At 35.9% G+C, this 15,169-nt stretch overlaps 1 protein-coding gene across 1 annotated transcript; it reads left to right on the top strand.

Moving 5' to 3' along the window:
• The first annotated feature begins 1,124 nt into the window (after nt 1-1,124).
• On the top strand, nt 1,125-14,319 carry ipp (intracisternal A particle-promoted polypeptide). The gene is made up of 10 exons (XM_058765236.1): nt 1,125-1,243; nt 2,568-2,942; nt 4,973-5,184; nt 7,243-7,462; nt 8,690-8,845; nt 8,937-9,104; nt 10,710-10,847; nt 11,061-11,183; nt 12,097-12,317; nt 13,456-14,319. Exons 2-10 carry the CDS (start codon nt 2,606-2,608, stop codon nt 13,678-13,680), a joined length of 1,800 nt encoding a protein of 599 aa, XP_058621219.1. The 5' UTR covers nt 1,125-1,243; nt 2,568-2,605; the 3' UTR covers nt 13,681-14,319.
• Nucleotides 14,320-15,169: the final 850 nt, after the last annotated feature.

Below are 15,169 nucleotides of genomic sequence, written 5' to 3'. Positions count from 1 at the left end.
ACACTTTTGTTCTTGAAACACCAAACAATTGGGCTGTTAGCACAGACACTCCTGATGAACAGCACGTCGTCCATTTCAGCTACAACTTGCACCAAACCTTGCTAACAACTTAAGATAATCATAGCATTTTTGTCCACATTACTTTTAGTTCATATTTTTGTCCAATCCCTGTATGTAGGCCTATCTATTAGATCCATATTTTTCAGGAAATGTATCAAAGCAGATATTTTCCCTCTATTTTTGGACTCAATATATTCTTAATACTATTTCTAATTGCTAATTCCATTTCTCATATCTTCTTAATTTCCTACAATGATATTTCTCTTTCTTCAACATAATTCAGTGGGAAATCACTCGTTTTACTGTTATTGTCCACACCATTCACACAACCCTGTTGGATAATAAATAAATGCTTTTTAAACTTGTACGCCCTAGTCTTATTCATGTATTTATTCAATAGCCTACCTTTTTTTGTATTGAATATAAATGCCTTCTTTAATTTCATTATTCCAATGATGTTGCCATTTTTGCTTTATTATTAATTTAATTTCTGATCTGCAATGACATATTTCAGTTGCAATCACCTCTATTTCCACCGATTGTAAACTATCCATATTCATTTTCTTTAACTGCAGTACGACGGTATAAAACTCTAACTTAACTCCACTTTGTTGAAGAATGTCCAATATTTTTGAATATTTTGAATAGACATCAGTTCTCCTGAATATAGCTGATATCTTGTCAGTTATTCTTGCTTTTTGTTGTTGTTGAGATCTTTAACTTTTGAATACTAACTGCAGCTCCTACTAAACCTCCATTTGAATTTCTTGGAGCATGTTTAAATATATAAATAAATATATATATATATATATATTCGTATTACAGCCAAATACACTCCTTTAGGCTCTAAAAATGTACCACAGATCTTATCATTGTTAATATATTGTTTTTAGGACCATATTCTGTCTGGACATACAGTAGGCTACATCGCATTACAATTATTAAATACTTTATTTTATAGTTTCCTATAATCTCATCTATATGTTTTCCCATGTCACTTGAATATTTAATTTTACATTTTAAATTTAAATTTAAATTTTAAAGTTTGGTTCGTGGTCGTTTATCGATTAGTCCGGTCTGTCAGGCTGAGATGTCGATGAAGGAAAACTCGATGCCCACGCGGAAGTGGGTCTGTCCCTGATCATTTGGATAAATGCACAAGAGAAAACAACCAAATTAAAATGTAAGTAGGCTAAATCGCGCTGTGCTCATGTCTGTTTTGCATGTTGAACTGGGCTTTTGGTTTTGGCGTGTGTTTCGGTTTGAGCATCCCGTGTGGACGGTTTGTTGTGGTTTGAACTGGGCTGTGTTTTGGGTGTCAAGCTGCTGTCACAGGAACATGGAGACATTGCAGTTCACGCAGGAGTCCAGGGCGATGCTAACTCTCATTATTTGAGGTGTGGTGGCTTAAACGCCTGGGCTGGAAACTGAAAGGTTGCAGGTTCGACAGGTTGTTCCTGTGATCTATTTGCAGCAGCAGCAGCAGCCCAAACCACAGCAGCTCACCGGCTTCTTCGTTAAATAGCATTACAGCCTTCAGATGAGGTTTAATTCTGCCATGCAACATTACAAAATGTCCACCACATTTTTGTATGTCATTTTATACAAATACAATTCTGCTCATACGTTTATATACATACCCCTTGCAGAGTTTTTCTTCTGTGAAACAAAAATCTTACATCTTACAATCTTACAAGGACCGTACTTAACTGAAAAAAAAAAAAAAAGTTATCTTTAAACAAAATAATAAAAATGTACATATCATCGTCCTGTTTAAAAGTTTACACCCCGGGCTTTTAATGCACCTTATTGCCTTCTTGAGCATCAGTGAATGTTTGCAGCTTTTGTAATAGTTGTGTATGAGTCCCTCAGTTGTCCTCAATGTGAAAGAATGCATCTCAAAATCATACAGTCACTGCTGGAAATGGTTTAAATATGCAGAAGATGCTGAAAACTAAAGAATGATCATCTAGGTAACAACACACATTAAGAATTACTAGTTAATTTGTGTGAATTCAGTTTTTATTTTGTCTTGATTGTCTTCATGTAAACAGACAATACTTTATAAAAAAATAACATGAAATGTTTATTATCCTATTATTTAGTTAAAATCTTGCATAATTTGCAAGGGGTATGTAAACTTTTAAGCAGAAATGCGAATCTTGACAAATTTGAATGTGTTGGTTGTATGGTTATATCATTATGTTCAAAAAAGGGGTTAAAAATTTATTATAAATATAGATGGTAATAATTTTGTGCAATTAAAATTTCTTTGAGCATAGTTCATAAACAAGAGATTTAATTGATAATATGCAGTCAAATCTAAAATTTTAAATAAATACTAATTTGCATTGAAATTCTGCAATCTGCTTGTTTGCTGTCTCAGTTCAGTTTTAGAACTGAATTGCAATTAAATAGGCCTTCTCAGGTCAGCTGTGACTGGATTGGCTCGCTGTAGCAAGTGCATTTTTAGCAGTATTACATGTGTCTGTTTCTGTGTGTGTTAGGTGAAAGAGCACTGTTGTGGTGTCCAGCTGGAATCATCATGTCCTCCGCTGGTCCATCTCTGTCGCACCCTCAGCGCTCGGCGGTGGGAGCTGAGACCGGGGCAGCGAGCGATCGTGGGGTCTTCTCCTCAGACAGACACGCTGGGCTGCTGCTAGCTCAGATGAACAAAATGCGCCTGCAGTCTGACTTCTGCGATGTGCGCCTGCTGGTAGGCGGAAGGGTGTTCGGGGTCCATAAGCTGGTGCTGGCTGCCAGCGGCCCGTATTTTGCTGCTCTGTTCTCTGGAGCCATGAGCGAAGCCCATGAGGAGGAGGTTCGCATTGTTGGAGTGGAAGCTGACGTCTTTGAAATTCTCCTAGAATTTATTTACACTGGTATGCTGGTATCATACACGTGTTTGTTCATCACTGTAGGAAGTTATAAATCAAAAATATGCAAAAAAATGCTACTGGGTTAAACAGTTCATAAATAGGTGCTCTTTGGATGCGGGATTTCTTAATTCATCAAAAAACTTTGAACTCCAAGGCACTCGAAAGTATAGTGAAAAAATAAAAATCCTTTATTCTCACATGGCTTTACATTAAAAAATGAGCTGTTTTTAATGTGAAGCCATGTGAGAGTAAATGCTTTTTATTTTTCACTAAACTTTACCATGGAGTTAAAAGTTAATTAGTGGTGTTTGATAATGTTCAGCATCACTATTAAAGGAACAGTTCACCCAAAAATGGAAATTTCCTGAAAATGTACTCATTTAAGATGTTTCTTGATCAGATTTGGAGAAATGCAGCATTGCATCACTTGTTCAGCAATGGATGCTCTGCAGTGAATGGGTGCCGTCAGAATGAGAGTCTAAACAGCTGATAAAAACAATAATCCACACCACTCCAGTCCATCAGTTAACATCTTGTGTAGTGAACAGCTGCATGTTTGTAAGAATCAAATCCATCAAGACATTTTAACTTTGAACTATTGTTTATAATCCGTAATAGTGCAACATAATTGTAAACGGTGCTTGATCTGTGCAGATTTCTCTTCTGATTCAGACCAGATGACTTTTTCACTGGAGAAAGCGTGATTATGGATTATGGACTTGTATTTTAGCTGTAAGGAACAGTGTAGTTAAAAGCATCTTCGTGATGGATTTGTTTATCTTAATGAACATACAGTTTTTCACTTCTCAAGATGTTAACTGATGGACTGGAGTGGTGTGGATTATTGTGATGTTTTTATCAGCTGTTTGGAGACTCGTTCTGACGGCACCCATTCACTGCAGAGCATCCATTGGTGAACAAGTGATGTAATGATAAATCTCCACCAATATTTTCTGCTGAAGAAACAAACTCATCTACATCTTGGATGGCCTGAGGGTGAGTAAATTTTCACCAAATTTATTCACCTTTTTGGTTGAACTATTCCTTTAATATTGCTCAAATGAACAAACCTCTAACAAAACGTATTAAACATTGAGGTGTGACTCAACCAGTTATGTGAACAATGCCTCAAATCATCCAACTTCTTGAGGAGAGGTGTGCTATCATTTGACTATTTACATTGAGTTACTCGAGAGACCAGAATATAATAGAGACTTTGAGGTGTGCTCTTTTGTCTCGGGCTATTAACCAGTCAAGGCATTAAAAACAAACTACATGAAAAAAGATTTTCTACATTCAGTAGTCACCCAGATCATTTACACCCAGTGGATGCTCCAGGCTAAGTTTGTAATATCAGGTGAAGATCCACCATTATGTGCCTAATGCTAGAGGCCACCGCCTCTGAAACACATTTTAATTGGTCTCTGCTTAATTCCTTAAAATTGTTGAAAAGTATTTTTTTAATCAGTTTAAGAGTTTTTATTGAAAATAGATATTAAAATGTTTCATCATTTTTATGTCCATTGTGTCCAGAAGGAATGAACCTGTGATATCTGTAAGTTTCTTTGGATGAAAGTTTGTCTAGTGCACTGCAAAAAAGGGCTCGTCTTACTCGTTTCTAGTCAAAATAATCTAAATATTCTTAAATTAAGATGCATTTACTAGATAAGCAAAATGACATGACAAAACAAGATATTTAGTCTTGTTTCCAGGGGGGAAAAATGTATTAAGTGCATTTTGCTCAAAACAAGTAAAATTATCTGCCAGAGGGGTAAGTAAAATATTCTTAAAAAAAGAGCGTTTTACTTAACCCACTGCCAGATCAATTTACTTATTTTAAGCAAAATGCACAATTTAGTTTTTTTAAAGAATTTTTAGATATTTTGACTAGAAAAAAGACAAAAATACTAAGTAAGATAAGCCTTTTTTGCAGTGTGTATAAGAGTGTAATGTAAAAGCTCCACAATTCCCAAACTCTTCCCAGTGTATGAATGGCAAACATATTAAAAAAGCGTTTCTTTTGCTCCCGACAGGCTCTATTGACGTGACGGTGGACACTGTGCAGGAGCTGATGGTGGCTGCAGACATGCTGCAGTTGAGTGAGGTGGTGGATATATGTGGAGATTTCCTGCGGGCTCATATGGACCCATCCAACTGTGTGGGGATCTTTCGCTTTTTGGAGCAGATTGCCTGTATGGAGCTGTTAAAGTTCTCTGAAGACTACATCCACGTTCACTTTCTAGAGGTGTGTTCATTGATGCAAGTTCTCCGTTTCAAATATTCTCAGCATTGAGTTTTTGTTTCTTTTAACCCTGATTCATGAGTTTAAATGTGTCATGATATGAGAAATCAAATTTGACTTGATCTTTTGACATATGTGACCCTGGACCACAAAACCAGGTCATAAGGGTCATTTTTTCGAAATTGAGATGCATACATCACCTGAAAGCTGAATAAATAAGCTTTCCATTGATATATGGTTTGTTAGAATAGGACAATATTTGTCGGAGATACAACTATTTGAAAATCTGGAATCTGAGGGTGAAAAAAAAATTAAAATATTGAGAAAATTGCCTTTAAAGTAGTCCAAATTAAGTTCTTAGCAATGCATATTACTAATCAAAAATTAAGTATTCATATATTTACAGTAGGAAATTTGCAAAATATCTTCATGAAACATCTCTACTTAATGTCCTAATGATTTTTGGCATAAAATAAAAATCTATAATTTTGATCCATACAGTGCATTTTTGGCTATTGCTACAAATATTCCCCAGCGACTTAAGACTGATTTTGTGGTCCAGGGTCACATATAAGAGGTCTTTGTACCATCCTGCAAGTTTCATAAACTTAAAGGTGACCTATTATGCTGCTTTTTTAAAAGATGTAAAATTAGTCTCTGATGTCCCTGAGTGTATATGTGAGGTTTCGGCTCAAAATACCCTGCAGATAATTTTTTAAAGCTTGTTAAAATTGCCACTTTTAGGGTATGAGCCAAAATGCACCGTTTTTGTGTGTGTCCCTTTAAATGCAAATGAGCTGGTGCTCCCAGCCCCCTTTTCAGAAGAGGGCGGAGCTTAAAGTGCTCAAGCTCCGGCATACAAATAAACATTCCACTATTAGTACAAGCCTGTGAACTCTTAACAGAAAACGTACTCGGTTTAAAAGTCAATCATCTGATTGTACTGTGCATAATAAATGATTGTTTATGAATTACATAGATGAGGAGCTCGGTGCGATTAAAAATAACGTCAGCTGGTCTCATGGTGACTTAGCTGCTATCACAAACTATATAAGTCCAACATGTGATTATGAGCTCGACAAATTCAAGGGGTCGACTTCACATTGCTTTCATATGCAATTTTTTTTAAACTTTAAGATTTACGATCGTTCTGGTAGCAGGTGAAGGCAGCATCAGTGAAAACAGGCATAGCTTTAGAAACTTTAGCCTTATGTTTCAGTCTGAAATTTCATAATTTCTCATATCACACGAGGGCTGCCCATAAAGTATCCAGATTCCAGCCGTGAAATATGAAAAATACAAATGATTTGAGAAATGCAAAACGATGAAAACGGCCGTAGCTGTGGGCAACTGTTGGCAGCTTGATCATGACACATTGTGCCCATGCATCACGGCTCATGCAGAGTCTTCTGGTGAAACGTTAAATCACCCGGGTGACTCAGCCCTCCTACAGCTCAGATTTGATGCCTTGCGACTTCTGGCTTTTCCCAAAACTAAAATCACCATTGAAGGGGACTGAGGCGTCATCGTCCTACGCACAGTGCTCCTTGAATCTTGTATCTTCTTCGATAAATGTCTCTATTTTTCATATTACTTGGCTGGATATTTTCTAGACAGCTCTTGTATTTCAGTGTTTGATAAGCTGTAGCTGTAAAGGTTTTCTGTTTTTTACCTGACTCATTGCTGTTTTACAAAATGTTGATTTTTGGCAAATTGCATTGAAACCAGTGGGGGTCAATTTGACCCCAAACATAACTGATATAAACAATTTCAAAAACACACTTATGTGTTGAAACTTTGCATGCACAAAAAAAATCACAATATTTTAAAAAGAAAGTAACAGTTTAACCAGTGTTTCAAGTACTTTGAAAATTGAATGCAGGTCAAACTGACCAACACAACAGAAGGGTTTTTACTCCGGGCAGGATAAACCTGTAGTAAGTATAGGAAGGCGCTCGATGTTATGAATATTGCCCACTTTTGTTCTACAGTGATTTTTTTGTAGGGCTCCAAATATTTGGTCTTCTTTTGAAAACCTCTGCATCCTGTGTCTGGGGTCAGGTGTGCGCCGCAGAAGAGTTCTCAAGCTTGTCTAAAGATCAGCTGGTGAAGCTGCTCCGCAGTGAGGAGCTCAGGATCGAAGACGAGTATCAGGTGTTCACGGCTGCTATGGACTGGCTGCACCACGACGTGCCGCACAGGAAGAAGCATGTGGTGGAGGTCCTGGAGCCGGTGCGCTTCCCACTGCTGTCTCCACAGAGACTCTACAAGTACATCGAGGGTGAGAGAGATGCTGTGTTTCACTTTAGTGCTCCTCACCGATCAGGATTCATGGACAAAATGGGAATAAACTTTCTTGTAGTCTGACAAGGTTATAAATTACAGAAATGTTACATAGACAGGCGTCGCAAGTTATGTTGAAATATGTATTCATACACAATTGTAATTCAAAAAACTTTCTTTAACAATTTATTTTTACATTTTCCTTGGATGATTCTAAGAACAAGTCTTCAATTTCATAAGGCCTTATTTATATCATAGTCTAGTGTTTGTCAAGCTACAATAAAGGTTTTCTGTTTTTGTTTTGGTTCTGCTGTTTGAAGTGTTGATTTTTGGCAAACTGCATTGATCAATAAATTACGTTCATTATTAATAATAATCTGAAAAAATATTCTTCTGTCAAATAAAATAGGCAATGCAGGTTATGTTAAACTATAAATTCATACACAATGGTTATTCAAACTGTTACAAGGGAATTTATGATCATAAAAATTCATAAGGGCAGAAAATAAAAGTTTCAATTAAAAATTGGTTAAAGTAATGCAAAACGAAAAGGTTCTTAAGGTTATATAAACTGTAAACAGTGTTGGTATAATGCATTACTAAGCAACTAATTCATGTAATTTAATTACTTTTAAAGGGATTGCTCTTAATTTTTTCTGGAATTGAATTACAGTTACTTCTGATGTAATTGCAAATTGCATAAATACTGTATAAACTACAAAACAATTGTCTATAAAACAATAGTGGATTTATCATTACAATTTAACATCTAACATCTAATTTTAATGTAAATTTTTCTCTTTTAATACTTTAGTCAGTTCAAGTAAAATTAATGCAATTTTATATTATTTATTTGAAAGAATTAAAAGAGCAGTTTCATGTCTATCCTTTTCTTGTCGAGTTTGATATGGGATTTAGAAAGTAATTAGTAATAAGTAATGCAATACTTTTTAAAGAGAGTAATTAGTACAGTAATCCAATTACACTGTTGTAGATGATTTTTGTTAGTCTGACTTTCTCAACACTTTAAGTGCATTAGCGCAATCAGACTGTTTATGTTTGGTAAGCAGCTTGATGTATTCATATAGATTTGAATGTATGTCTAGGTGCACATATATTGTATATTTTATAATGTGGCTCAACTAATCAAAGTTTAGAGCCGGAATGATCTGTTTTCTGATGTTTGTTTTTGTGTACACATTGGTAACGAGACTTTCTCCTACAGGTATTTCTGACTTCAGTTTGCGAGTTGCATTGCAAACCCTTCTGAGAGAGTACACTGAAGTCAACAAGTCCCCTAAAGAGAGCAAACCTTTCAGCCTTCTGCAGACGGCCAAGGCCCGGCCCCGGAGAAAAGCCCGCAAGTACCTCTATGCCATTGGTACGGGAACTCGTCTGCGAGCGTGCACACGTGATACTCATCTTAATCGTTCATCCAATCCATGGACCATCTTTGTGCTTCTGTCTCTCAGGCGGTTACACTCGTCTGCAGGGCGGCCGATGGAGTGACAGTCGGGCTTTGAGCTGTGTTGAACGTTTTGATTCGTTCAGTCAGTACTGGACCACTGTGTCTTCCCTGCATCAGGCCCGCAGTGGACTCGGGGTGGCCGTCCTGGAAGGCATGATATATGTAGTGGGGGGTAAGTGCGTGTTTTTTTTTGTGTGTATATTTTCTGTAGTGTTACCACATATCAATATTTGGACCCATGCAAAAAAAAATGAACTACTACTTGGCTGCACCCCTATAAAATATAATTTTTAAAGGCAAACATCTGTACTTCTAGTAATATCAGTATTCTAATTTATACTTGAGAAAGTGGATTTAAAAAACCCTGCAGACTTAAAGGGATAGTTCACCTAAAAATGTAAATTTGCTGTTAATTCACTCACCCTCGGCTATCCAAGATGTAGGTGACTTTTTCTTCAGCAGAACAGGTTTTCTTAGAAGATTTTTAGCTGAAACCATGGTCCTTGGTCATTAACTCTTTCCCCGCCAGCGTTTTTTTTTTTTTTTTTTTAAGTTGCCAGCCACCATCAGCATTTTTGATCATTTTCACAAAAGTTTAATGGCCCCCAGAATATTTTGTTGTATGAATATCTGAACATGGAAGATGCCAAAGCAAAGAACAGAGCCTCTGTGGGTAAGTTTCATGAAAAAAGCAACATTTTGAACAAGAAACTGAGAAAATCATGTTTTTGTAAGAGACTACTTCTGGATCAGATACAGAACAATTATCAAATCATACATCCAAAGCTTGCACAGACCTAAACCACTTCCTGGATCGACATTTCATTTGGTAACATTAGGCAGATTTGATATGCTGTTTAATGTGTGATGAATGCCTTATTTTTAGTACTGTCAAACAATTAATCGCATCCAAAATAAAGGTTTTTGTTTACATAATATATGAGTGTGTACTGTGTATATTTATTATGTATATATAAATACACACACATGCATGTATATATTTAAGAAAAATAAGTTGTTGATATATTAAATATATTTATATATGATATAATTTATATGAAAATAAATATAGACATGTAAATATTTTCAAAATATATGCTGTACCTATGTGTGTGTCTTTATATATACATAAAAAAGTACACACATATATTATGTAAACAATAACTTTTCTTTCGGATGCGATTAATCACAATTAATCGTTTGACACATGAATATGAATTTTACATATGAATCTGCTTACATACGCGATCGCTGGTTTCTGCTTCTTCATCACCGTGTTTTGTCACAGAAATTCAGTACTCTTCCAGAAGATGTGTGGCAGGGAAACAGTTAATAAAATGCAAGTCAGTGGCTACTGACGATATATTTGGTCTTGTGAAGCGAAACGATCGCTCTGTGCAAGAAACTGAACATTATGAAATTATTTCTAAACCTTTCTACTTAACCATTGCACATCCACCTTGTTTCAGTTTTTTTTAACACTTTTTTTATTCATGTTTGTTGTTCTAATCAAATCTTCATTCAATGCGCAGGGGGTTTTCAGCAATATTAGTGTGCACTTATCTGCACTTCAGATTTCCACCAGAAATAGCAGACTATCTGGATTCCTTTGGAAAAATCATTGCAACATATTTTGATTTGGGAGAACACTAAATGCATCCCAAATGCTGCACTACATTTATATTTACAGTACATTTATTCATTTAGCAGATGCTTTTATACAAAACGACTTACAATTGAGGAACTAATAAACATACAGCCATCTTGTATTGCACAGGAGAAAAGGACTCCATGATTTTTGACTGCACGGAGCGGTATGACCCAGTGACCAAGCAGTGGGCTGCAGTGGCGTCTCTGACCTATCCACGCTGTGGGGTTGGAGTTTGTTCCTGTCATGGAGCTCTTTACGCACTTGGTATGCACATGTAGTTTAGCCACTATCAGTCTCCTTCGCTCTTCAGGGTTTTGTTCAGTCGCAGTGTAACACCATGTGATTTATTAACGCTTTTAGCAACATTCCTTCCAAGGTCATGTGTTCCCTGGCAATGCATGCAATGATAAAATGTACACATTGAGGGCAATATGCTACTTTGCATGAAATGTCTGGCTTGAATGGTTATGGTTTCAGGTGGCTGGATTGGCTCAGAAATTGGGAAGACCATGGAACGATATGACCCAGAAGAAAATAAATGGGAGGTTATTGGGAGCATGGCTGTTCCTCGATATTATTTTGGCTGCTGTGAGCTGCAAGGTACGTACGTCCTCATGGAGAACCCAACCTTGTTAAAGGAATAGCTCACCCAAAAATGAACATTTTGAAACCAACAAATGTTTGATTTTTTGTTCATCATGATCATCTTCAAAAATGAACACAAAGGATTTGAATTTTGAAGCCAAAATACAATGATGTATTTTGTGTTGTAGAATGAATCTTGTGTTAACCACACACCTTATTTCAGGCATTTAAACAAAAACACATTAAAAAAACCCCACTGACTTCATGAAGATGCTAACTCGTTTCAGGGTTTTGGCCAACAAACAGTGCTGGCTAGATTACAAATTGTAGTCTGTTACTGATTACATGACGGAAATTGTAGTTTGTAACACAATCTATTGGATTACACATATTAGGTAATGTATTCTAACTACTTTTTGATACATTTTAGATTACTTTTGACATTACTGATAAGAAAATATATTCAATTCTTTATCAGCATCATGAAATGTATTAAACATTACAGTATGCCAGGGTTTCCCAAACTGTAGTTTGTGAGTTGATGAAAAGCGAAAACATCAAATTAAATAAATTAAACTCTTTTTAAAATAGTCAATCAAAAAAAGTTGACAATTTAAGGGAGAAAATAAAGATTAAAGTGAATTAATGAATAATGTACTACCATTGTCTGCATACGTAATCATGTAATCTATAGAAAAGTAACTGTAATCTAATTACAAGTACCTAATTTCTGGAATCTTTTTATGTAATCAGTTAGTATGTTATCAGTTACTACCCAGAACTGCCTACAAAAATACACCATCGCTGTGGCACTACAGGGGAAATTATGTTAACCAATAACCAAGCCAGTGCATACTTTTAGTGCACTGTGGAAATAGTAAAAAAGTAGGCAGGCCCTTGTCTTCAGCATGTTGTACGTCTGTTCCAGGCTTCATCTACGTGATTGGTGGCATCAGTGATGAGGGTACGGAGCTGCGCTCGGCTGAGGTTTATGACCCCATCTCTCGCCGCTGGAGCGCCCTGCCTGTCATGGTGACCCGACGGGCGTACGTGGGTGTAGCTAGCCTCAATAACTGCATCTACGCTGTCGGAGGCTGGAACGAGGCTCTGGGATCATTAGACACAGTGGAGAAGTACTGCCTGGAGGAGGTTAGAACACCATAAAGTCTGATCCATATAGGGCTGCAACAACTAATCGATAATGAAAATAAATGGATGAATTTGATTATTGATTAATTTCGTCTGTGCACTGGAAACATCTGCTGGTCACGTTACTTTACAGAAGTGAATAACGCATTCAAACAAACACATAAGCATATTATTTAATGTGGCTTGTCTTGTGCGTCAAACAGACGGAGCATGCAATAATTCTGACCTAATACATTTTACTAAAATATTCCTTGTTAGACATTAAACAATTGTACATGTAACGCAAAGAATTGTATTTTTATGAGACCAGTAACAGTAAAGTATGGAAACTTGTTTCTGCCATAGAATAAAAAAACAACAACTAATTGTGACTTTTTTTTTCACAATTCTGACATTAATTCTCGTTGAGATTTTACAATTCTGACTTTTCTTTTTAGAATTGCAGGCTTATATCTTGCAATTGAAAGTCATGATATCGCAACTGCGATTTAACATCTCGCAATTCAGATTTTTTTTTCTTATAATTGTGACTTTGCATATCGCAATATCATGTTTATATCTCGCAGTTCTGAGAAAAAAGTTAGAATTGTGAGAAATAAAGTCAGTTGAGAGAGAGCCTATAAACTCGCAATTGCAAGAAATAAACTCACAATTGCGAGATATATAAAAAATGTTTATCCTGTGGCAGAAATGGGCTTCCATAATAAAGGGAATTAAAAGTAGTTCATTGATGTAAATATGATAGAATTACTTTGTTCAGATGAGTGTTTGTTCATTGTTTAGTGTGTGCTTTTGTTTTATGATTTTTAATTTAGTGATTTTAACTTCAGATTTAAAATTGTCAGTTGTTTTTTGTTATAGAATGTAATATATTTGACCCTTTTTTTGCACATAATGTATAGCATAGCCTACACAGATACATTCACTATTTGTTTTCATAGACTTCAAATTGCACATCGTTTCAAGAGAGGACAAAACTGGGCAGGATTTAGAAAACGTTTTAATTTAAATTATTAAATTGTAATAAATATTTAGATTTTTAAGAAATAATCAACAGATTAATCAATTATCAAAACAATCGTTAGTTGCTGCATTTTGACTTCTGGTTTTAATGCAGCATATGACTCTGTTGTTCCAGGAGAAGTGGGTGGAGGTGGCGTCGATGGCCGTCCCGCGCGCTGGGGTAACGGTTGCGGCCGTTAATGGTTTGTTATATGCGGTGGGAGGTCGGACCTCTAGCCGGGACTTTTCAGCGCCGGTCACTGTAGACTCGGTTGAAATCTATGACCCCCACCTGGACACGTGGACAGAGATTGGTAACATGATCACCAGCCGCTGTGATGGAGGTGTAGCTGTGCTCTGATAGGCCACATATTCACACCCAGCAACACATCACTCAACCCTGAAACTGATTTTACAGTGTCTAATTTATTATCATTTTTAAATGAGTGAAGAAGAACACCGGATATCAGTCTCATGTGTTAGCCTGTGCGTTTGGCGAGGCTTGTTTAGAAAGTAAGTGTCAAGGTGCGTTTTTATGTTTTTACACCACTCGTATGTTTTGAGACACTGTGAGATCATGAGCAATTAAAACATTTGTATAACCGCACTTCTAACCAGCGAACAGCCAGAAGATTCACAGCCTGCTTCAGTAAGCCACTGAGATCAGCCGTACAGCACACGATTCACTATGTATAGCTGTTTGTGGTCTTCATCATCATCTCAGTGTTGCTGATGTGAATATTAGCCAGCAACTTGCTTCTTTTGTCGAGTCCTGTTTCACATTTGCCTCTCATTTCAATACGTTTTATGTTACATTTTGCACTTTTGTATTGTAGCTGTTTGTTTCTCACAATCTTAAGCTTGTGGAAAACATGCTTGATTGTTGTTAAAAATATTTTAATTTAATACAAGTACTAGAATTTGTTCAACTGAGAGCTTTAATATTTCATTAATAGAGACTATTTCCTGGAATAAAAAGAAACAGTGTTTTGCCACTCCACTTTGACTCCCATATCTGACTCGATGCCAACCAAACATTCACAAAGCACTTTAGTTTAGGATCCAGTTTTCACTATTAACTAGTTGCTTATTAGCATGCATATTACTAGAATATTGGCAGTTTAATACTAATAAAGCACATATTAATGTCTTATTCTGCATGATCATGTTTTAGATCCCTTAACCATACTCTATACCTACATTTAACAACTCCCTTACTATCAATAAGCAGCCAATTAGGAGTTTATGGAGGCAAAAGTTGTAGTTAATAGTGAGAAGTGTGACCGGATGTATTCAATAGCAGGCTGAATATTAATCTACAATTAATCATGAGTACACAGACAAAAACGTAATGTAATCCATTAACTTTTATAACCCTTGTGCACCAATTTAAAAAAGTTAAATATCCATGCAAAAAAAAAAAAGTATATATATTTTTTTCAGCTTTAACCATCAGTCATAAAAAAATTAAAAAAAACTTTTAACCCTTAAAATGGCATTTTGTTTGACAATAAAACAATTATTCTCCATGCATAAAAAAGGTTAAGCAGATTTGTTCTATTCTTATAGTTTTGAATAGGTCAATGACTTTTGATGAATTTAGATGCATTATTTTTTTTCTGCTTAGCATTGAGTATATTGAAAAAAAATTATTTTGTGTGTTTTTGTCAGATTCATTGGTACCTGGGTTAAATATTGCAGTTTTAATGGGTTTCAATGGGGACATTTTTGGCCTAAAGGTCCCTTAACTTTTTTTTTTAATTTATTTTTTTTAAACCTAGTGTGAAATAGATTTATGTAAAAATACTCCAGTAAAAATACACATTTTGGCAAAAATGTATGTTGATTGC

Source organism: Onychostoma macrolepis, chromosome 02, assembly GCF_012432095.1.
Source record: "Onychostoma macrolepis isolate SWU-2019 chromosome 02, ASM1243209v1, whole genome shotgun sequence".
NCBI lineage: Eukaryota > Metazoa > Chordata > Actinopteri > Cypriniformes > Cyprinidae > Onychostoma > Onychostoma macrolepis.
This window is presented reverse-complemented; position numbering and strand designations above follow the sequence as displayed.

Coding starts and splice junctions, on each gene's coding strand:
- ipp (XM_058765236.1), top strand. CDS start 2,606: ATGTCCTCCGCTGGTCCATCTCTGTCGCACCCTCAGCGCTCGGCGGTG. Junction 7,463..8,689: donor ACTCTACAAGTACATCGAGG/GTGAGAGAGATG, acceptor TTTCTCCTACAG/GTATTTCTGACTTCAGTTTG. Junction 11,184..12,096: donor TGGCTGCTGTGAGCTGCAAG/GTACGTACGTCC, acceptor CGTCTGTTCCAG/GCTTCATCTACGTGATTGGT.